At 45.2% G+C, this 21,931-nt stretch overlaps 1 protein-coding gene across 2 annotated transcripts; it reads right to left on the reverse strand.

Annotated features, from left to right (window-relative positions):
* Positions 1–24: 24 nt before the first annotated feature.
* LOC118110700 (PDZ domain-containing protein 4) lies at positions 25–19,806 on the reverse strand. Of its 2 annotated transcripts, XM_035158664.2 has the most exons (8): positions 17,157–19,806; positions 8,837–8,884; positions 8,141–8,451; positions 7,942–8,029; positions 7,759–7,857; positions 7,604–7,666; positions 6,303–6,404; positions 25–3,568 (listed from the first exon to the last, which is right to left on the reverse strand). In XM_035158664.2, exons 1-8 carry the CDS (start codon positions 17,214–17,216, stop codon positions 1,577–1,579), a joined length of 2,763 nt encoding a protein of 920 aa, XP_035014555.2. In that variant the 5' UTR covers positions 17,217–19,806; the 3' UTR covers positions 25–1,576. The 2 variants fall into 2 exon arrangements, with proteins under 2 accessions (XP_035014555.2, XP_035014556.2); XM_035158665.2 differs by lacking the exon at positions 8,837–8,884 and having other exon boundaries at positions 17,157–19,805.
* Between the last annotated feature and the right edge of the window lie 2,125 nt (positions 19,807–21,931).

The following is a 21,931-nucleotide window of genomic DNA, read 5'->3' on the forward strand; positions in this document are numbered from 1 at the left end:
TTCTAACACGCGACACCGACACGGTTTTCATGATCACAGCATTTATTTTAGAAAAGCTTTCACTGCAAAATGGCAGACACTGAACACCACAATATTCAACAGACAAGTTTACCATTGGTTTTTTTTTTCTTCTCTACGCTACGAGCAGATCATAGAAAGACATCCACAAGTACAGTATGTTAAAGGTATAAGTACATGGGGGGGGGACAGCCTCAATATCAAAACATGCATGAAAGCAAAATGAGAACTAACTTTTGCTCGTGGATCAGTTGCCCCATACTTTTAATTGGCTTTTATTGTTAGTCCAGGTAACTTGTTGGATAATTATCCAGTGGCTTGAGACAATAAGGCAAAATTTGGAAATAACACACCAGACATGACAGGTAATGTTTAGGAACATACATATTGAGACGTAACAATTGTCATTTCCTCCACTAAGGAGGTTTTCATCAGCGTTTTGGAGCGGATCCTTATAAACGGGCAGATCCAGGATTATTTTCTCACTTTCTTAAACATGGCACAATTGGGTGTGAGCAGGGAATTTTGACCTGACAACTGTATAAACAGGATTTGATATTTTGCCTTTTTAAATAACAAATGTTTTCTGTGCTTTTTCAAGTTTAAAAAAAAATCCTGTCAGTTACTATGTGCTTCAATCTTTATTCTCTTAGTTGCATTATTTCAGTCTGTATGTAATACTGGGAAACTTGTGCTATTTTGTGAAATCTGCCTGAAGGAAGGAATCCGCTCGGCCTCCGATTCCAAAACATTTGTACACAAACACGGCAGGAATGAAGAAAAATGTCTCGACTACATCAACTGGCACGATGTCGCTCTGAAAATGTGCTTCATCAAAAGTCCTGTGTGGACACTAAATTTACAGTTATCTGGCACAGAAGTGGCTTTTTCTCATCGTGGTTTTCACAGCTGCATGATTCCATCTGATCTGTCACTCAGACACGTGTTAAGAGGCCTGAAAAGATAAAAACATTCTCAGTTCTGCACCACTTCTGTAACGGTCCAACAGCAGGTGGTGCCATCTCACAGAGCATCTCCTCTTTATGTAACGAGACACAACATGAATGACGATGTGCGTCTTTGTCTTGCTGCAGCTCTCTGGCTGGATTCCCTCTGAATATGTTGCTCATGTTCTGTCTCCACCTCTCGTCTCTTAAGTCTGTCCACACGCTTCTTATTTGATCCTGTGCATTGACCGTGACATTCAGATGAAGATAAAAAAAGAATCACATTCTTCACATGTGACAGGTAAACATGGGTAGAAAGCCGTTTGCTGACTGGTTCAGGTCCGTTCAACCAGAAAAGTTCAATGTGATATTGTTAACGTGTGTGTCGTCTGTTAAGGAAGATGTGATACTGACTGTCTCAGTCATGTGCTTCTCTCTGATTTGAACATTTCAGATTTGGGCCGATGCTACGTTCAATGACTTGTGTTTCAGATGGATGCTGCATCCCTGCAGGCGGATGTTTGTGCCACAGAGATTCATCCTTTAGGCTCTGACCAAACCTTTTGGCACTTTCTCTTCCCTCTGACTCTCTGTCTCTGTCGTGTTGAGTCTCACACTGTGGTGACAGATAACAGCGGGTTGTAGACTTTCTTCCCGTCTTCAGACCTGCTCCCATGAGCCAGCAGCTCCTGTATCGTGATCCAGTTGTCCAGGATTCTGCGACTGCGCTTCTTCATGCTCCTGCGGTGGCAAAGCTCCAGGATAGAGTTGGCCTCCTGCTGGTGTGTCGCCCCCTGCTGACCGCCGCCGCTGCCCGGCTCCCTCTCGCGGTCCCTCAGACAGTCCAGACGGCTCTGCATCATAAACTCTCTGCGCCGCCGCTGCTCGCGGGCCTTCTGCAGCTGCTGCTTGCGCTCTTCTTTGCTCCAGTAGCGACCCATCTTCATTTCGCTCACGGCGTCGTCGTCCGTGGTCATGCCGCTGCGCTCCTCCCTGATCTTCATGGCGCGGGCCTTCAGGAGGCGATCCCTCACGGGCCGTTTGGCCACGTAGCGAGAGCCGTCGCTGCGGATCTTCACCTTCCACTCCATACGAGGGGAGGCAGGCATCAGAGAGGGGGACAAGGGTAACGGGACAGGACCTGGGACCTGGGCCACACCTTTACATGTGCTACCCAAGCTCATGGGGCTGTCGTCACCCCCATTCTCCAAGCTTCCTTCTCTGAGAGTCTCCCTGAGACCACAGAGCTGCTCAGAGGTGGAGGGAGACCTCAGCTGCATGCAGCTCAGGTAGCGTTGAGGCGGCTTCGTTTCAGTTTGTCGACGGGACAGGTAGGGGCTGTTCTCTGCACTGCGTCCACCAGCCCTCTCTGCTGTCCCGTTGGCTTTGGGGTTACGTCTCATCCCTCCGTCCGAGCCCCTCCTGGTTCCTCCATCTCGAGACAGGGACCTGACTTTAGCTCCAGGGCTGGATGTCTTAGTGTCCGCTGCTCTTCTGTGAGTGTGAGCGTAGGGTTGGTTCAAGTTTGTTTGTGCTCCGTCCCTGGTCCCCCTCTCTCTCTGCCTAGTGGAAGTTGAACAAAGAGACTCCCCCCCCTCCAGGCTCTGTGTGGAGGGTGATGGGTACTGTTCATTGACCAGAGGGGTGCTCCTGCAACTTTCCCCTCCAGTGTTGTAGGCACTCGTACTGTCCTTATCGGAGCGCTCCCTCTCTGGAAGCTCGTTGATATCTGAGAGAGCGTGGTGACAGGACTCCTCTTGGACCAAAGCGCCACTAATGTCCAAGCGTCCAGCACCCGCTCCGTTCTTGTCCTCTGGAGGCCAAGCCTTCATACATCGCTCCCGCAGCTGCTGCATCTTCTGCGCCCTCAGGATGTTACGACACTTGAACTCCAAGTGGCGCAATTCCTCTTCCAAAAGAGCCATCTCATGCTGCGTCAGGCTCTCATTCCTATTCACGTCCAGTGGGACACTCCCGCCGTCTTGTTCCGGCCCCTGGCCTCCCAGCAGCAGCAGAGCTTCGCTGTTCTTCTCGTAGTAAAACTTGATTTCCAGCAGCTCCTTGTACCTCTCACACTCCTCCTCTGTCAGCCCGGGCATCATCATCCTCACAGGATCCGCCACGTAGGTCCTTTCCTGTCGCTCCACCTGCTCCAGCCCTCCACCGTTCACACAGTCCAGCCCTAAGAGGGAGTCAGTGCTGAACTGGAGGTCCTGGGAGTGCAGCAAGGGCGAAGTATCCCCTCTACCAGACAAAAACTTGCGCATGCTGCCAGGCGTATTGGTGGCGTTTGTATTGGGGGCACTGGTGTGGTCGTCTCCCAGGAGGTCGTGTTCTGACGACTCCTCATAGCGTGTGCTTTCGTCTGTACGGCCCACCCCGCTGTCCAGCTCCTGGCTGTTGCTCAGCACCGTCTGGAGCAAATCGGGTGAATCCCGGCTTAGGGAGCGACCGTGACCACCTAGCACACCTCCACCTGCAACACCGCCTGCTCCAGCACCCAGGACGCAGGTGCCGGACCTCACTCTGTGGCTGCTGGGCAGGTGCACAGCGTTGTCCAGGGGCTCCAGGTCCAGCTCATCTGGGTCCAACTGGTTGTCGTTCTGACGGGTGAAGGAGGCATCGCAGTGGAGACGTCAAAGTCAACGTGGAGGAGAAAAAAGACAAGAAACTCTGTGTTAGTGCTGAACATAAAATATCTTTACATCTTTAGACCAGCGTTTACTGATTTTGTGGCCACTTTTGGGTCAGAGCCTCCGTTTGAGGTGACTGCGACAGTTCTCATTGGGAAGTCAAACGACTACAAAGAGACAAAACTACTACAGCGATGATTCTATGAATCTGTGGCTTGCTCTGTCAAAGGTGGCAAGAAAACCAAAACACTGACATTATTATTATTATCATAAGTTGACATAGCTTGCGATACTCTGGCGACCTGTCCAGGGTGTAATCCTCCTCAAAGGATAAGCCGTATAGATAATGGATGGATGGAAGTTGACATAGTTAAATTGTAAATTGATTCTTTATCATCCAATCTTGTGACATCATCCATTGTTCCTGTAAAACTACAGATTATAGCAGATTTAATGTTGAGAGCAGCACATTTGAACACTGATAGTAAAGAGTAATATACTCTTCTGCCACTAGATGGAGTATTGAGACTGCGACAGCTTTTAGATACCATTGAATGAATTATCAGTAACATGAAAAATCCCTATTTGGATGTAACATGGGAAACTTTGACCATGTTCTATCTGATGGTGATGAAATTAGTTTCATATTTTTTGGGGTATTAGAGGATGAAATATCAATCCAGGATATCAGGAGTGATCCAATCTGGATATTTGTTGTTGTCTCTAATGTGTTTACTCTTCTACTCTGATTGGCATCAAACATAATGCAAATGCTTGCGCTCACATTAGCAAATCAGACACTTCTCGCAGTGCAGTTTATTTTAGCTAATTGGTTTGATTTGGCTGTGAATTGCGCGCCGACTGCAGAGATGAAGCATTGATTCTTCGTTCTCTTATTCTTCGACGAACCCCCTCACTTCCCTCCCCTTCTCCCCCAAGACAACAGATCAGGCTTTAATCTGGGCTTGTGCATTTCCCTCTGATGATTCTCCGTCCGCACTCTTGAATCTTAATGCAGGCACTGCGCAGTTGTAATGTAAATCTCGTCGGGCCTCTCACAGGTAGTGCTCCTCTCAGGACATATCTGAAGAAAAGGAGCGGTAACATTTGTGTGTGTTTGAGTGTGAGTGTGTGTGAGTGTGTGTGTGTGTGCACCTTTGACTTAAGACTGTTTTAATGAGGGCCTTTTAAATCTGCCCTCTAGCTCCATCTGTACGAATGCAGCCTGCATACAGATCTTTGTTTTCTCTCACAGACACAGCCTCCCTCCATCTGCAGCATGGTTTTATTTTACTATGCAATGAAAACCCATTTCATTGGTCAGACATGTGTCAAGTTGTGTATTTACAAGTCGTTTGGCAGGAGTGTGTGTGTGTCCGGTGTGTGTTAGATGGTCCTCCTGTGCTGGAACAGCGACCTTGAGGGAAACAAAGCGGCGCCACATTAGCACAGTGAATACAAGCACTATTTGTCTTCGCCTGTTTATTCATGCTATCAGTGTTCTCATCGACAGCGTGCGGCGCTGGACGAAGCTGAGAACCACACTCTTCCTCGTTACCTCCACTGAGGAGCTTGTGTGTTCGTCCCTGTCCGTTTGTTGGTTGGTTGGATTGTTTCTAAGCAGGATTTCACTAAAAACAACACATGTGACCCTGTGTGGAGGCGGGGGGGCGCGTAACCCAAGGAACAACCTACTCAATTTTGGTGCTGATCCTCAAAGAATAATTCATGGATCTTGATGAAATAATGGGCGTTTTGAATTTTTGTGCCGATTCAAACAGAAATATGGATCTAATGGAGCGAGGCTTGCCAGCTAGTTCAGGCAGTCAGCTCCATCTGTGCTGCTCTAATCGTGTGCCGTGCCTCGCTCTCCACAATCCTCCATCATGCGCACCCGGCCAATTTGGCGGTTTATTTGAGCTGCAAAGATTTCCCATCTCTCCACTTGGTTGTCGATGCCTCTGCTGCCCTGCGTCAGTATCGCTGCCCGTCGACTCAGCCCCTCAGATCCACCTCTTGATATTTGCTCTATAACTTTGTATAGCTTCAGATATTTATCCTTAAATCTGTATTTACTTGTGTCTTTCAATCACCTTGTACTTAAAATATTTGTATTTTCAATATTTCCATTGGCACATACTTCTTTACAGTGACAGCTCTGTAGTAGTTCTGGTGACGAGACTTTCATCTCACTGCAGTGAACTTATTCTATCTTCTATCTATCTATCTATCTATCTATCTATCTATCTATCTATCTATCTATCTATCTATCTATCTATCTATCTATCTGTCTATCTGTCTGTCTGTCTGTTTTGTTAATCACTTATTTAATCGTGTGAGTGTGTTGTTGTTGTTTTTCTGAGTTCCCAGGGAATAATTTTAGGATCTTGATGAAGATAATCAGACATGTTCAGGGAACTGATATCTATGAGTGTGTGAAATTTATTGCAGCCTGGTTGACAGTAAGTGGACCGTTGGGCCTCGGTGGAGGTTTGTGCTCCACTGAGAGAGATTCTATTGTTTCCAGTTTGTTTTCTTTCTCCTTTGTTCTCCTTGTGTCCCACAATCTCACGACTTGACATGGAGCTCCACCGTCGTACAGCCAATGCAGAATAATTGAAAAAGAGGAATGTTTATTTTTCCGGTCAGCATTCAGACGGAGCTTCGCGGCGCTCTCTGTGGACTGAATATCCAATTTCCTCACCTCTATCTCGGGTCGAGCGAGGAGCAGGGAGACGTTGGTGCTGTCCTCTCTGGTGAGAATAGCCACGGCCTCCTCTCGGTCCTGGATGTCCACTCCATTTATCTGTTCGCAGGGAGAGAATAATAAAGTTCAGCTAATGCCAGATAATAAAAGACCCTTTTTCCACCATTCAATTAAATCGCTCATTTCAGGAAATAGTTTTTCTTTAGAATTGCTGTTAAGCTGAAAAAAGCTCAGCTTAACAGCATCGGTAATGATTTCTTTTCACTTATGAATGAATTCAGAATAAACGCTGCGCTATTAGTAATGTCCTGGAGTGAGGAAGCATTAGACGTGACTGTTGTAGTTTCAGTTTCATGCATAACCAGACAACATTTTTAACATAAATAGGTGTAACAAGAGTTTTGTTGGTTTAAATGTTTTCGTGAAGAGTAAGACAACTGTACTAATGATAACAATGCTTTCATTGAGCATATAAAAGGTCTGTAATATCCAAAAAAGATACCTTCTATCATTTTATCATGTATATACAGTTGATTCTCAGTTATATGTGACATTAAAACCCTCAGATCCAAGCAATCGAACAAACATCTCTCACGGTAAATCCTGAATGTCCTAAATTTCAATGATGACAAGTTTACATTCAATCCCACCTGCTTTGATCTGTTGAATAACATCAAAGCCACTGCGAGGAATCTTTACACTATTTGACTTAAAACTCGAATTTTATGCACACGTGAAAAATACTCTTCTGCCCTGTTCTTTTTTTATCAGTTGCAGATGTGAAAAAGTTGTACATGCTTTTATAAATTCTCGCCTTGACTGCTACAATGCACTGTACTCAGGTATCAGCCGAGCTCCCTCCATCACTGGGACAAAAAGGCAGGACCACGTTGCTCCTGTGTTCACCTCTCTACACCGGCTCCCTGTTAAATGTTGTATTGATTACAAAATTCCATTGCTCACTTTTAAGGCCCTTAAATGACCTTGCACCCAAATCCCTTTCAGGACCATTGACCTGGTACGAGCCCTCTCGACCGCTAAGATCTGCAAATTAGAGCCAGGCTGGTTACTCCAGGTGTCACCTTGTAACAAAGGGGGACGGAGCCTTTGTTATCAGAGTCTCCACATTATGAATTCACTCCCCACTGAACGTAGACAGACTAATTCTCGAGCTTCTTTTAAAACCCCTTCTCAAAAGCTTTTGAAAATGACTGACCTTGGCTCTGATAGATAGATGGATAGATTTCTATATTTCTATTTTATTGTTCTATTTATTATTATGTTGGCTCCTGTTGCACCTGTAGTATTCTGTCTCCCTTGCGGATGCGGCCGTCCATCGCAGCGATACTGTTCGGGTTCACCTGGAAATAACAAAAAAAGGGATTTGTGTAGGAGAATCAAAATATAACATAATATATTTTCACAGACTTTCATTTGAACACACTGCCTTCACCTCTCCTACGTATATCCCCAGGTCCTCCTCGTCATCGGTCCTGTAACACACCGTCAGCCCGAGTTTATCCTGCTGACGAAACTTACACAGCTCCACCTCCTGGTGCAGGTGGAGAGAAGGAGGAGAGGATGTCAGACAGAGAACAGTGGGGCAGCAGAGATTGAGTCACTGACGGGCTCTCACCTCATACTCCAGCTCGTCCTGCCTGTCCACTTCGTGCTGAGCGATATCGAAGTAGTCAGTGGGGTCATAGTACACAGGCTCGATGAAGCTGAGGACGAGAGGACACAAGGGTTGGGAAGCTAAAAATCTTGAAAGACATGGAGCTCTAGAACCAGAACAGCAGATGAGCTCTGGTCTGACTCCGGCCTGTTACACTCACAGTTCATTGAGTAGATATGGCTCCAGTAGGGGCGGTAGCGGCGGCGATGGCGGAGGGTCGGGCGGGGGCGGAGCGCCACAGGGATGCTGGCTGCTCTTTCCCAGGGTCAACATATGCTGGAAGCTGATGTCTGTCTGGGTGCAGCTGTCCACACAGTCGGCCATGCCCATGGTCAGAGGCACTAACCCTCCAGGAGCTCCCGCCAGACCGGCCCGTCTGCGAGCCCCCCGCCTCAGTATGTTGGATAGCACAGGGTCCCGCATGTCCAGGGTGGGGTCCCCGGAGAGGCGGGACAGCTCCTTCCCATTCACCTGGAAACAAAAATATAGTCAAGGGGAGCAGGAGGAGGAGAGGAAGAGGAGAAGAAGAAGAGGAAGAGGGATTTAAAATGAAGGGGAAAGATGCTGTAAAATGAACGGCTACAAAACTACAAAATACACAAGAGGAGGAACAGAAAGGTGCAGACGAAGAAGTTTTTCTCAGACAGACGAGCAGGAGGGAAAACTACAGCTACACACCTAAAATAAAGAGCATCAGTCAGCAGAGAACTACAAGAATCAGTTCATCAGACGTGTGAGTTCATTTAAAGACTGATGTGTTTTCTACTGAGACACAGAAACCGTGAAAAATAAGGGGGGTTTATAGAAAAGGGGTTTTGACGCCACATCACATCGAGCAGCAGAGAACTGTGAAGACCTTTAATCGACCGTCAGCGTCGAGCGGGCACAGCGTGTTGTGACCCCTCTGTGGAGAGAGAGCAGGAAAACAGTGGAGTCAGAAATGAATTCAAACTGTGAGCGGTGTGAAAACAGTCGCTGTGAACTTTTCTCCGTAAAGGAAAAGGAACCTGAGAGGAAAGAGGAAAAGCACTTATTCAAGTTAATATAGTAACAGAGATAAAAAATAAATAGTATTTCCCTTTGTAGGTTAGTTTTTAAGCGCTCGTGTCTCCCTGAGAGCTTCCTCAACAAAACACCCTTATCTTTCTTTTGTTTGAATTAGAAATGGTGCCTTTTTTCTGCAAATACATTTAAATAGCAAAACGTATTTATATTCCAGATAACCTACTTTGACAGAGCTTCACTGGGAATGATTGTAATGTCATTTGTGCTGGGATTTCACACTTTCAGACATTTTGATGGTGTGAAATAAAACAAGTTGAGACATGAACAGTAGATATTAAATTTGTGTCTCTCCCTCCCTCTCCCTCCGGACCCCGACAGTTAATTTAAAAGGTTTTGAAATATGCAGTGGGACTGTAAAGGTGCATGACAAAAGATTTCACATCGCTGTCGGTTTAAAGAACGAGAGTATTAAAAATGAGGGATTATTGAAAACTAATCTGATGGAGAAATCTAAATAATGTCTGTTGTTTGACCTCCGGGCGACTGAAGCTGAAACAGTCCTGGACTTTGAGAGTAAAGATTAATTCAGTGGCCTCATTAAAGCTGTTTTTTAATTTGTCGGATAATTTCAGCTCCAGTTTATGCTTCTCATGTAGGCTATTACCAAACATTAATAATGTTTTTAAAAACCCTTAAACACCCTAAAAAAAAAAAGGAAATTAAATTTTTTTATCATGCAGCAGACTGAATATTTTCCCTCCCGATGATTAGACGAGTCTTTGGGGAATCTGACGCTACCCTTAGAAAAACAAGTGTGCTTAACATGGTTGGATAATTATCCTTCAGAAAACACTATTTATCTCCGTGACCTGAATCTGTGCTGATGTTAATAAATGAGAAGCACAAACTGGGGCTGGGTTGGTTTAACTACAGACCCGGTGGCCTCCGCTGTACTTTGTGTTTATCAGATAATGTTAGTACACGACAGAGTGTTAAGAGATATCAAGAATCAAGTTTTAATATTGCACGAATAAAATCGAAGGTAATAAAGTTGGAATTCTCACATAAGGAAATTGTAATATTATGAGATTAAGGCCATAATTTTAGATTACTTGTCACTTTATAGCAGGAACATGATCAGATTGGCCTGTCATCTGCATCTTGTTAAATTAATCTTTAGTTTAAGCTTCACAAATAAGAAAGTACTCATCAGCAACACATTATTATAAGACTTGGAGGACGTTGGTTCTTTAGTGGAGGAGGAAATGTCTGGATGTGGTCGACTGCGACGTTATCGTTGGTTTCGTAGTTTCTTCAGAATCAGGGCGACTGGTTCAAGATTCAGATCCAGAGGAAGAGAAACTTCCACTTCCTGCTTATTTCCTCAAACATATTATGACTTGTTTTAAGTACTATGACTAATGAAATGGAAGTGAGCAGTATAGACTCCATGCTATTAAATCATTGTCACTAAATTTATAGCTGGTTACAGTTAAATACCCTTTTAATACAATGTAAAACTAGTTATACTCAATATACCAGCCAAAGATCTCAAATGGATATTATATTATAGCTATTTATTATTATATCTATATAAATTTCAAATACTCCCCAGCGGTAAAATACAATAATTCAGGGTAAAATAACATTAATTATTAAAATTTATACAGCCTGAACCCTGCCAGAGGCAGAAAACAGGGAAACTGATTAAATTAAAACGATTCATTAATTAAAAATTGAGCTTCGTATCTACTGTAGATAGCAGGAGTCAAAATGTATGATCCACAGTAGGTCTGCTACTGAAACTCCATGAAACAGTCAAGTCATGGACGCTGTCATATCCTGTGTATGAACATTATACACAGGATATGACAGCGTCCATCCTCAGACCCTGAAATCAGATAAGGAAAAACCTAAAGAAGAAACTATCATGGGAAACATATGGAACAAGGAGCCAGAGAGGAGGATTGGACAATTTGAACAATCTCCTGTGTGGAACATCTGCATTACATGATCAAATATTTAAGACTTTTGTAAATGACATTTAAGGCTTTTAATAAAAACCTGTAGAAACACCGCACTCACATAATAAACCTCGATCTGGTGTGATTTCATTCCCCGAGAGACTGAGAGCAACATGGTTTTTATAAGAGCTACCGAGCCAGACGCTCTTTGTGGAGTCTCATTCATGTCGCTGACCTTGGCTGTCTCCACATCTTTCTCGTTCTCCGCCCTCCTTCATTCTCCCGCTCCCTCTCTCTTCGCTGGTCCCCTTCCAGTAATTGCATGTCAAATCAATGTTCCCCTGTGCAGCCAGGGACAGAAACACGTTTATCTCCTATTTTCTTTTTTCTTCGTATTTGGTTCTCTCACCACAACCTCTCTTCTACAGTCCATCTTTCCTCAGTTTGTGTTTCCATGCTCACATCCCTTCCTGTTCTCTTACCCTCCGTCTGCCCGTGTTCACTCCTTCTTTCTATCTCTCTCTCTCTCTCCCGTTTGCTTCACACTCTGTCGTTCTCTGGCCGTGCTGCCTCAGCAGTTCTGTCGGCCCTGTCCCTTCCCCGGAGATGAAAACTCGCAATACTCTATTTCCATCTATTTCAGGCGGTCCATCTCCTGGTGTGAGCTTGTCTCTCCTAACACTCTAATGTCCCTCCATAAATCTATCTGTCTCTCTTAATGAGCTCCTTCTCCTGGGGAGGAATCAGGTGCTTCCTCTCTGCTCGGCCTGTGAGCGGAGAAGGAATTAACACTTTGTGTAGTTTGCATGTTCGATGGGAGGGAAACACACCTCGACATTCCTCGGCAAAGAGCATTTAGATATATCAGCGCTTTGTGCTCGTGACCACACGGCCGAGCTCTGCAGGATCAGAGACGGGCTCATAGGAAAGTGCTCCACGAGGTCATGAGTGACAGGTATGAATACTGAGAGGGTGATGGGGGGGGGGGGCTTCTCATTCATTATCAATGAGAGGTGCTTTGAAGATGACTTCATGCAGGGTGATGGTTGTTGTTGTGCATTGGACAGCTCTCCGGCTCGGACTTGATGGAGAATGGATTCCACTCCTACCCGTGCTGTTCTCTATTATCTCCGGGTTAGTAGGTCATTCTACACAGGTGCTTTTTATGAGCTACACAAGCTACGCCACTGGTCCCCAGACACCCCACCCCCACCCTCGTTCCACGTGTTTGGGTTGAAAATTACAGGTGAAATCTTGAAGAAATGGTGAAGCCTTCAGATTCGCAGCAGGGGTATGGGCGGTGGCGGCTGTAGGAGCGGAGGGTGGGTGGGTGGGGGGTGTGGGGGAGAGGTGGTATAGAGATGAAAGAGATGCAAAAAAAAAAAAAAGTTCAAAGGGTAGAGAGAGAGAGACCAAAGGAGGAGAGACACCGGAGGAGTGGGGAGGATGGGAGGTGAAGGGGGTGGGGGTGGGGTGGGGGTGGGGGGTAATGATGCAGGAGAAACGCTGAAAACGAGCTTTCAAGGAATCGCTGTGTGAATGCAAATAGGGAGCGAGCCCGACTCTGGGTTCAGCACTTGTATGTAAACACACACAATGGAATGTGGAATTAAGACATTGATGCATAATTAGCTTTTATCTGAAAAGCCGCCAAGGAGCAAATTACCTCTCCGCACAGCAGAGAGAAGAGGGAAGTCAGGGAAGGTGACGTCTCACTCTGCATTCATCGCTTCCTCATTATCCCACATAAACAACCACAGTCTTAATCTGGAGTCTTATTCTTCTCCCCGTCATGAGTTTTTTCTCAAGCTTCACGTTTCACACGGAAGATCCTCCACGACTGATACCTGCACCCCCCCACCCCAACACATTGAATTCCACTTGTCCGGTAATTGATTCCTCTCATCTCCTTTGCTTTGAAGGCCGGAGCAGTCACATCCTCAGAAAAATCAATTATTCTGGAGACGGGGGTTGAACCCACTCAGATTATAACCCCCCGTTGTCTGATACCACCGGTCTCATTTGAATACACAGGCAGGGAGAGGTCGGCCAATTATGAACTGATCACAGTGGGAAGATATTGATTTTAAAAGGCAGCGCGGACGCTGATGGTGATGATGTTAACAAGTCTCAGTGGGAGTATGGAGACTATCAAAATGCAAGGTTTGCCAATATATTCATCATTCATGTGGTGAGGATGGAAACTCGAGCAAGGTGGAGAAAAGAGCGTGTGGAAGATTTTTAAAAACGTGTCCTAGACTCTATGACCTCACAAAAACGCCCTTCACCCTCTTTCCTCGGCCGCTCCTGTGATTTTAAATGATTGATGAGAGAAACTCTCCATCAGCGTCCTTTTTGTGTCGTCTACATGTCGGTGACAAGCCGGAGACGTCTGAAGGATCAGGAACCCGAACATGCTTACACCCAGATTGTGTGTGACGAATGAGCAGCTGCACAAGGCACAAAACCACACAATGCTTATCTAGTCAGTTGTTACTTCACAACACACGCTCATCAGAAAGAATTCTCTCACCTTCCCGAACGGAGCTGCATTCTGCTTTTATGCACAACATGTTTGGAAAGAGCTGGAAGACGTCATAAACTTATCATTATCGTATTAAAATCAGTTTTCATAGAACGATGTTTTTACCATGTGGCTTTTATTTGTGGCTATAATTCATACGATACATGTTTCTATGCAGGTTCTTTGTTTTAAATTGGTTTGTTGTGTTTTAGTTTGTTTGTGTGTGTTATTTGTCCTGGCTTGTATTTATATTTGAAACTTGACAAGGAATCGCTGACACAAGAAATACTGTAACTCAGTGGAACCTTTTGTTTAAAATTTGAAATCCTCCATCTTACGTAAAGGCTCCACTAATTTTAGGTAAGACAGAAAAGATAAAGTTACATTATTCCTGCTAATTTCTTATGTGATATAATAATAAAACTATATAGAGAGTTCTCGATTAGACGTAGAGGTAAAATCCTACTTAAATAAAGTACAGGAGTATTATCAACCAAATGCAAGTCACTTTTCTGCTTTAACATTCATCATTAAGGAAGAATAACAAAATAAATAGAAAAATTAAAAAAATGTTCTCCTGGGAAGCAACTACATAACATAAGAGAAGTATAGAATAAACAAAATAATAATAATAGGAACAGATGACAGTATAATGTAGTCATATATTTCTGAAACACATAATAAAAACTGGTTACATACACTGTAAGTTCAGTGTATGTAACCAGTTTTTCCTACTATTTTGTCCACCTCCTGTGTGTGTTCCATTCAAACACACACAGGAGGTGGACAAAATAGTACACACACACACACACACACACACACACACACACACACACACACACACACACACACACACACACACACACACACACACACACACACACACACGCACGTCCTGCTAATATCTCCTGATCATTGGTTTGTATCGATCGTCATCTTTCTTCCGTCCGTCAATATATTTCTTTAGTGTCACTGTGAGTAAAAGCACATTAGGTTTGTTTAATGACGCCGGTTGCCATGGAAACAGCCTCCTGCTTTACAGTGACGGGGGTAGAGGAAAAAGAAGGGAGCGGCTGAAGGGCTCGGGGGGGCAGGGGTTTACTGCATGAGTGTGTGTGTGTGTGTGTATGTGTGTAGGTCAGGTGTGCTCTGCTGAATGTATGTAGAACGCTTGGCTCAGAGTAACGTGCACAGCGGCTCCACAGCCGAGCGAGTGATTCATCCTGCAAACAACAATATGTGATTTTAAATGGTGCCTATAGGAGGCTGATCAGGAACATACCAATGGGTGTGTTCCAGCGTGCAGCGTGTCTGAGGCAGAGGCCCGATGTATAATGCATGAGTTTTATTCCTTTGGCAAGAGAAGCAAGTGTTTCGATATAGTTCAATTTAACAGCCGGGTTTTTCCAGCCCTGATGCAGCTTAAAGCTCTAAACGCTGCTTTTATTGTTTAGAGCCAGACACAGTTAGTGCCTTTTAATTTGAAGGTGTAAATTCTACATGTTAGTTAAGGTAAACGCCTCGAAAGGGAAAATACAGAACCTGGGAAGCAGCTGAAATGTAGCAGGAGATGTGATTATGTCCTTGTTTATTTATTTTTTTAATGATTGACCACCTCCATCTCCTGCTTGGCGTGATGTTTGGATTAATGGACCATCTGCACAGCAAGAATCGCTATGTTTCTAATCATTATCACGTAATAGCTGAGATTTCATTTTGGGGACCAAACAGCATGCTACCTCTCGGCTGCTTTTCATATTTGGACCTTTTGTTTATACATTTTTTAAGCCTCTTAACATCTCGTTCTCCTTAAATGAGAGTATATCCTCGAGTTGACATCTCACAGCCAAGCGCTCTGGCTCCGCTTCGCTGCTCCATCTGCGTTTGTTCCCTCTGCCTCCTCTGCCAGCAGCGTCGTTCCAGGCTCGTCTGACCACAGTGTAATGCAGACTTGCTGCTCCACCACAGAACAGCTTAACAATCAAATCACACCACACATCTCCCTCCTTCCCACCACACCTGTCTGGGAAGCCATGTTCGGGATGCTCAGTCTGACAGAGCTGCGAGTGTCTCCGGGATACAGCCGACCTCACATCGCCACGACAGCGGAATCATTTGATTTCCACTTTGAAAGACGTTGACCTGCATGCGGTCGGTGTCGTTACAGCCGCCCCTCGTTAGATAAGGTCACCGAATATGGAATTACGGCCCTGCTCTGGTTGCATGATCACACCCCGGAGTGCACACATCAACCAAATCCCTCCTCCCTTTCTTGCGCTCCACCTCGGGGGTTTGAGAAGTCATTCAAACCTTTCTATTTACTCCTGCTCCGTGAAGCGCTCAAATCAATTACCTCTGATATCGGAGGGCAAACAACAGAAAGAAGGAGCGGAAGAAAGAAAAGCAGCTTGACTTTCCCCTCCCTCTTTCATTTGGACTCTCGGCTCGATTCATTACCGAGCCTCTACACAGGCTCAGTCTCTCTCCATGTTCTCTCTTGGCATCGCCTCTGGCACCAGATGAGGCCCCCCCTCCCGGGTTAACTGGCCCAGACCGCAACATGCAACAGAGACCCAGCTGTGGCTCCTGGTGCCACAGATCCTTAAAGTGTTGCACAGTTTACCCACGAGTGCTGAGCATTCCTCATGCTTAGTAAGCACGGGCCTTTTCTTCTCGGTCACCGCCTGTATCATGAAGTCACAGAGCACAAGCTTCCTTAGGCACTGCGCAGCCAGATGAGCTTACTCACGTACAGTCTGTGGTCCCAGTTGGCAGGTGGTACTGAGGCTGTAACCGTGGCAACCCCTCTCTCTCTCCCATAACACTTTAGCCCAGCTATAACAACCCATCCATCCTGCTGCCTCCGAGGCTCTGCACCACTCCACTCTCTGCACGCCGGCATATCATCTCCATTTTATCTAATCTAGCTCGGCTCTCTTCACTCTGATCATGGTAATCACAGCAAAGTGTCATTATGATAATTATCTGTATTATCCTCCTTAAATAACTTGTTCAATATAGAAATTAATAAGCTTGTTAAAGCAGGACAAGGGCTGGTATTTTGGGAAAAGGAACAAAGATCTGACACAAAAGGTAGATTTGTTTGCGGGGGTGAGATGCGTCACATGATCTGGGGCTTATATCAATAAGCTTATATTAAACCCAACAGTCGTGTTTAATGCATTAAGTCAGTTGATTCACTTAATTCATCATTAATAACAATAAATAATAACTATTATTATTATTATTTCATGTTATTACCAGGTTTCTAATTACCCTATCATAATGTTTAAACTTTAATTAAATTTTTCATTTTAACTAAATTACCTTATGAAGATGATTATGATTATATTGTATTTCCATCAATACAAATAACTGTGTTTGATTGATGCAAAAATGTACTAGGGAGTAAAAACTGGTTAATAGATGTTTGTGAATGTTTTGGGGTTAAATGAGTTTGTCAACATCAAGAGGTTGTGTTGCAAAAATAATCACTCGATTATTTTGATGTTTTGGATTCTATTCATCCAGCAGCGTCACTGGGCCACAGCCAGAGAGAATAACAAAGAGTAGTTTGGGGAGGAGACACAAAGGGATGCTTTTACTTGAAGACTTGAAGACAGAAAAGAAAAAACATCTGAGACACAGAGAGAGAAAAAGAAGAGCGGAGACTGAGTTCTCACCTGGAACATGACCCTGTACTGCTCCTCAGGCTTTTGAACCACACACATGTTGCACCCCATCGTGACTTTTGACCGCGCCGGTCCACAACCTGCTCCCGATGACCAGCTCTCACACCAGGACTCTCTCTACCGGGGTCTTTGTCTGTGGAGTGGAGAGTGAGAGCCCCACCCTCATTCGCAAAGGGTTGTGGAGTGTTACACTTCTTCTCCTCAGAGTAACACGCAGCTCATCCCTGCCGGCGGTGGATTCACAGTTTAATTGGCTGCGTCACTCTTCCTCCTTCTCTCGGTCACAATTCAAGGGTTATAATCCAGAGTCGATTCAGAGGTGGAGATACTTGTGGAGCTGCGAGTCCATTTGTTTCTCTCTCCATTGTGGGGGAAAAAACTTTTAAGTTCTTGTGCTTTTTGTAGATCATCCAGCTTCACTTCAGTCTTATCTTTGAACCGTTTCATAAAAAGATGATCTGTGAACTGGAGCTAGAGAAATGAATGCACAGTCTGGTGACTTGTCAAAAGTGGTGAGACATTAACCCTGGGCTACCCGACCTGGTTTTGCTCTTTAACGTTGAAAACTGCAGGATAGAGCAGGTTCTCCCAGCAGAACTCTAGCTGAACTCCTTCATGTTGCTTTGTCTTTTTCTCACTCACAGCACTAAACCTGCAAACAGCTCACGTTCAGCAATGCTCTTTGAACAAGTTCTCTGCAAAACAATGCAGCGATCAAAGAACTTGCCTCAGTCCTGTTTTCACTCCTGCTTTCCTCACTCCCACGCAGAGCTTCCCACCTACTACACTCTGCTGTCCAGGATTGCTGAAGGATTTGTGGTGTGTGTGTGTGTTTGTGTGTGTGTGTGTGTGTGTGTGTGTGTTTGTGTGTGTGTGTGCTCTGATAACCTCTCCTCCTGTTAGGACCCTCCTCCCTCCGTATCAATGCATTGTTAAAAAAGTATTTCCTAATACGACTCTCCACGTGGAGAGGTGGGACATAGGGTTTAGGGTTAGCAGGATCTTTAAGCCCTAGCTGTGCCGCTAAGATAAGCCGTGTGCCAGGGATGCAATTCCAAACTACGTGCACACCTGCACATGCATCACAAACAGGCTGCAACACATGTCTCTTTCAACAACAAGCGTCACTACAAACACAACCTGCCAAATTTCCTGTAGCCGTCAGCGGAGCTGCCATAAGTGGAGGAGAAGTCAATTTTTCAAACAGCCTCTCTGAACAATGAGAGACGTGTAAACAGAACGCGCTCCAAGCAGGAGTGGTTTGTACTTATCTGATCTGTGGTTTGAAATAATGACAAGTATTAGACCATTGATTCTCTGAGCAAGCGCCCACTCAGCACTGTGGCTGACGACTCCAGGGTGAGAGCGAATGATGGATTATAATTAAATTACTGACCTCCTAACCAGAGATCAGACACGACTCTGTCCTGACTAGATACAGGAATCAATATCAATGGATCAATTGGATTTGGTGCTCGCCGGGTTATTGGAGAAATCAAGACTGTTAATCACAAGAACCATGAATGTTTGCTTTTTAAATAACCACTAATTTGATTTTGATTCAATGAGGCTCCACACATTCTCTTAATGTTTTAGTTTTCCTCCTGATGTTATAAACACAACCTTTCCACTGGTATTCAACTCCCATTGGCTCTATGACTGCTTTCCTCCAAGATAACCTGAATTAGACTGGAAACAGAATCTCAGTATAACTTTCTACCATCTCCTGGTCTCTGTCCTTGACCTCTGAGTCTCATCATGCTGGATGAAAAAGCCTTTATCTTTAATCCTGCAGCGGGCAACCGGCAGCACGGCCGCAGCTTGACAGTCTTGTCTGAACGCTCCGTGGCCCCGTGCGGTGCCAGCGACAAGGTGTTAAAGACGCTAATCCTCATTCAAGGCTCGACTACACCTGTATCCTTTCCAGAGGCGGCGTAATCCCGAACTCTAACTGGCTTCTAACCTTCAACCAGGCACAAACACACATCCCGACTCATGCCACCTCAATGAGAAGCATGGTAGCTGAGTTAGAGATAACCTGATAGTCCAAGCAGCCGCTAATCGAGCCACAAAGAGGTGTCAGACACTCTCAGCAGGCGGGCAACTTTCATCCCCTCTCTCCATCTCCGTCTCCTGTTCATCTCCTGTACCTCTGTCTACTCTAGCACCTATAGGATAGGACATGCTTCCAGAATAATATACAAGGTGTGAAATTACAAATACTTCCTTAAAAAAAACACTTTCTTCTATTAAAGCACAGCATACAAAAGGATGTTCTCCTATGGCACAAATTCACGTGTAAAAGTTAGTCCATCTTTAGGGGGAAAAGAGAATTCAGCAGTGAGTAAGTCCATTTTAATCCTCCTTTTGTCCTCTGGTCATTCAGTTTGAAATATCCACAGGAGGGTATTTGTGCTCGAGAAAAGGTATAAAAAGCCTGGCGAGTATTCCAGGTGGCTGCAGTGCTGAGCAGAGTGCACCGCCTGTCTCAGGTCAGTGATAAATCACCATCAGCACCCTCACAAGATGAGAGGAACCACTGACGGCTGATTGGAGGATACTTCTTGGCTTCTCCCCTTGGGCGCGACGGTAAACGCACTCCCCCACTCTGCAGCGGGGAGGCGGGGAGACACACAAAAAAAGGCGGTTGTTCCCCAGCAGTGAAGGAGCCCTGCTGATGTGTGTACGCTGCACTACTACCACAGCTCCTCTGGATTTTACACTGTATAATCTCTCTCTCTCTCTTTCTCTGTGTCATCCCCACCCTCTTTCTCTCCATTTCCAGGGCTGGGCTGCTGCTCTCCTCTCTAGTCACCCCATAATTTGTACCCACACCTCATTTGCTACCCTCCCTCTCCCTCCCTCCTTACTCTCTCCTCCCTCCTCCTCCCCCGCCTCCCTCTGCTTGTCTGCAGGCAAGAAAGCACTGGAAAGCCTGTGCATACTATTTGAGCAGGACAGGGCGAGATAACCAGCAAAGCCACATAAAAGTGAATGGAATATCAAGGTTTTCATGCATTTCACTATCAAAACACATGCAGGGAATCGGCTCCTTCACCTCATGGCGTGTGGTCAATCCTGTGTGACCTGGAGTTGCTGTGAGAGGGTTTACAAGGAGGAAGGAAGGACAGCACTTCTTTTTCATATCAGTAAAAAAAAAAAAGCAGTGTTCCAAAGCAGGTGGAGAGCTCCTGAGCGGCCATGCATTCAGATGAGATTCTGCATTGCCACAAAGGAGGGTGAAAAGAGGAAAAACAAGCGAATAACAGGTGTGACAGGACCAATTGGAAGATATGGAGGAGAGCCAAGAAAGGAGAAATGCAAATGACTGTGTGGGAGAGCAGCGGAGACGCAGAGACGGGAACAACAGTTCTGTGCAGTAATCAAAATGACCTGCTGAGGGTGGGGGGGGAGGCATATGGAGACATTTCATTTTAAGTATCAGCCCAGTCTGGGTGGTATTTGTGAGTAAAATCCCCCGCCGTGCAACTCCACACTCACAGTCACTCACAGCACCATTCACTTGCTAATTTTCAATTTTGAAAAGATTTCACTGGCACATTAACTGCAGCTCCACTGCCAAGAAACTCAGGGCGGGAGAGGTGAGAGAGTCCGGGGGGCACAAAAGAATTAGAGTCGCCGATATCCACGCACTGAGAATCTTTTATTTTTCATTTCCAGAATGTAACCACGCTCCGGTTTGACCTTTCTGTGGGGGGTGCTGTAATTTTCTACTTGTCAGTTTCCTATTTTTCCATCTTCGTGTGCTTGAACTCTCTCTCTCTCTGCTGCAGTCGTTTATCAGCCGCCGTGAAATGAAGAACAACCTCTGTAGACATCACAACACACACACACACACACACACACACACACACACACACACACACACACACACACACACACACACACACACACACACACACACACACACAGACGCTCATTTCGCTGTAAGCCCGTCTGAAACAGGATTTCATGGTGACAGTTTCTGGTTCAACAGGCTTACACATATTTCAGAATGCTGCAGAGCCACTAATTCTGGATGCACCGCACAAACATTAAGACTTACGCCAACACGTGCGCGCAGAGACACATCTTGTTGTTATCACTCGTGCATAACTCAGCCTCAATCTGTCTGCTTTCATTTTTTTCATCTCAACACAAAAGGTCAGTGTTCTGTAGAAAACTGGAGATGATCACTTCAAGTCAGACATGTCTTCCTACTACAGCTCATGTCACAATCTCTTTCCAGCTTAAATACAACCTCCTGTCATTTGATATTAGCCACAACAGGTTTGTGCCCCCCCCCTCCCACCTGTGCAAAGGGCAGGTAGCCTGAGGTATGTGGCCCCTACATTTCCTCTACCTCTGGGTTTGTCTGCTGGAGATGACTGCACGTCTACTGATCTCTGCAGAAGTCGTGGACACAAATACGGAGCAAAAGCTGAGAGACTTTCACATCTCACTGTTCCTGTAATATTCCACAAGGTCGTGTTCAAAATGCACGAGAGGGACATTTTTTTGTCTTGCATAAATGTTAATGGGAAATATTATGCATACACGAGGACAAGTAAAAGGAGTTCGCAAGAGCGGCGTTTGACAGAGATTCAGCAGAGAGAAGTTTTTTTTGTTGAGGGAAATAAAAACAGAGAGGGAGAAGTGACGGAGCAGAAGAGAGGGATGAACGGGATGGAAGGGATAGAACTGTGTAAGAAGAAAAGAAAAAGGAGAAGCAGCCTCTGTGTTTCCAATGAGGCCTTTCTTTTCTT

This window comes from Hippoglossus stenolepis, chromosome 6, assembly GCF_022539355.2.
Source record: "Hippoglossus stenolepis isolate QCI-W04-F060 chromosome 6, HSTE1.2, whole genome shotgun sequence".
In the NCBI taxonomy this organism is placed as follows: Eukaryota; Metazoa; Chordata; class Actinopteri; order Pleuronectiformes; family Pleuronectidae; genus Hippoglossus; species Hippoglossus stenolepis.

What these genes read in the sequence shown, in the direction of transcription:
- LOC118110700 (XM_035158664.2), bottom strand. Translation starts at nt 17,216, where the DNA reads ATGGGGTGCAACATGTGTGTGGTTCAAAAGCCTGAGGAGCAGTACAGG. An exon ending in CCATATCTACTCAATGAACT is followed by an intron (nt 8,030 to 8,140) that starts GTGAGTGTAACA and finishes TCTCGTCCTCAG; the next exon opens with CTTCATCGAGCCTGTGTACT. An exon ending in TGGGGATATACGTAGGAGAG is followed by an intron (nt 7,667 to 7,758) that starts GTGAAGGCAGTG and finishes TGTTATTTCCAG; the next exon opens with GTGAACCCGAACAGTATCGC.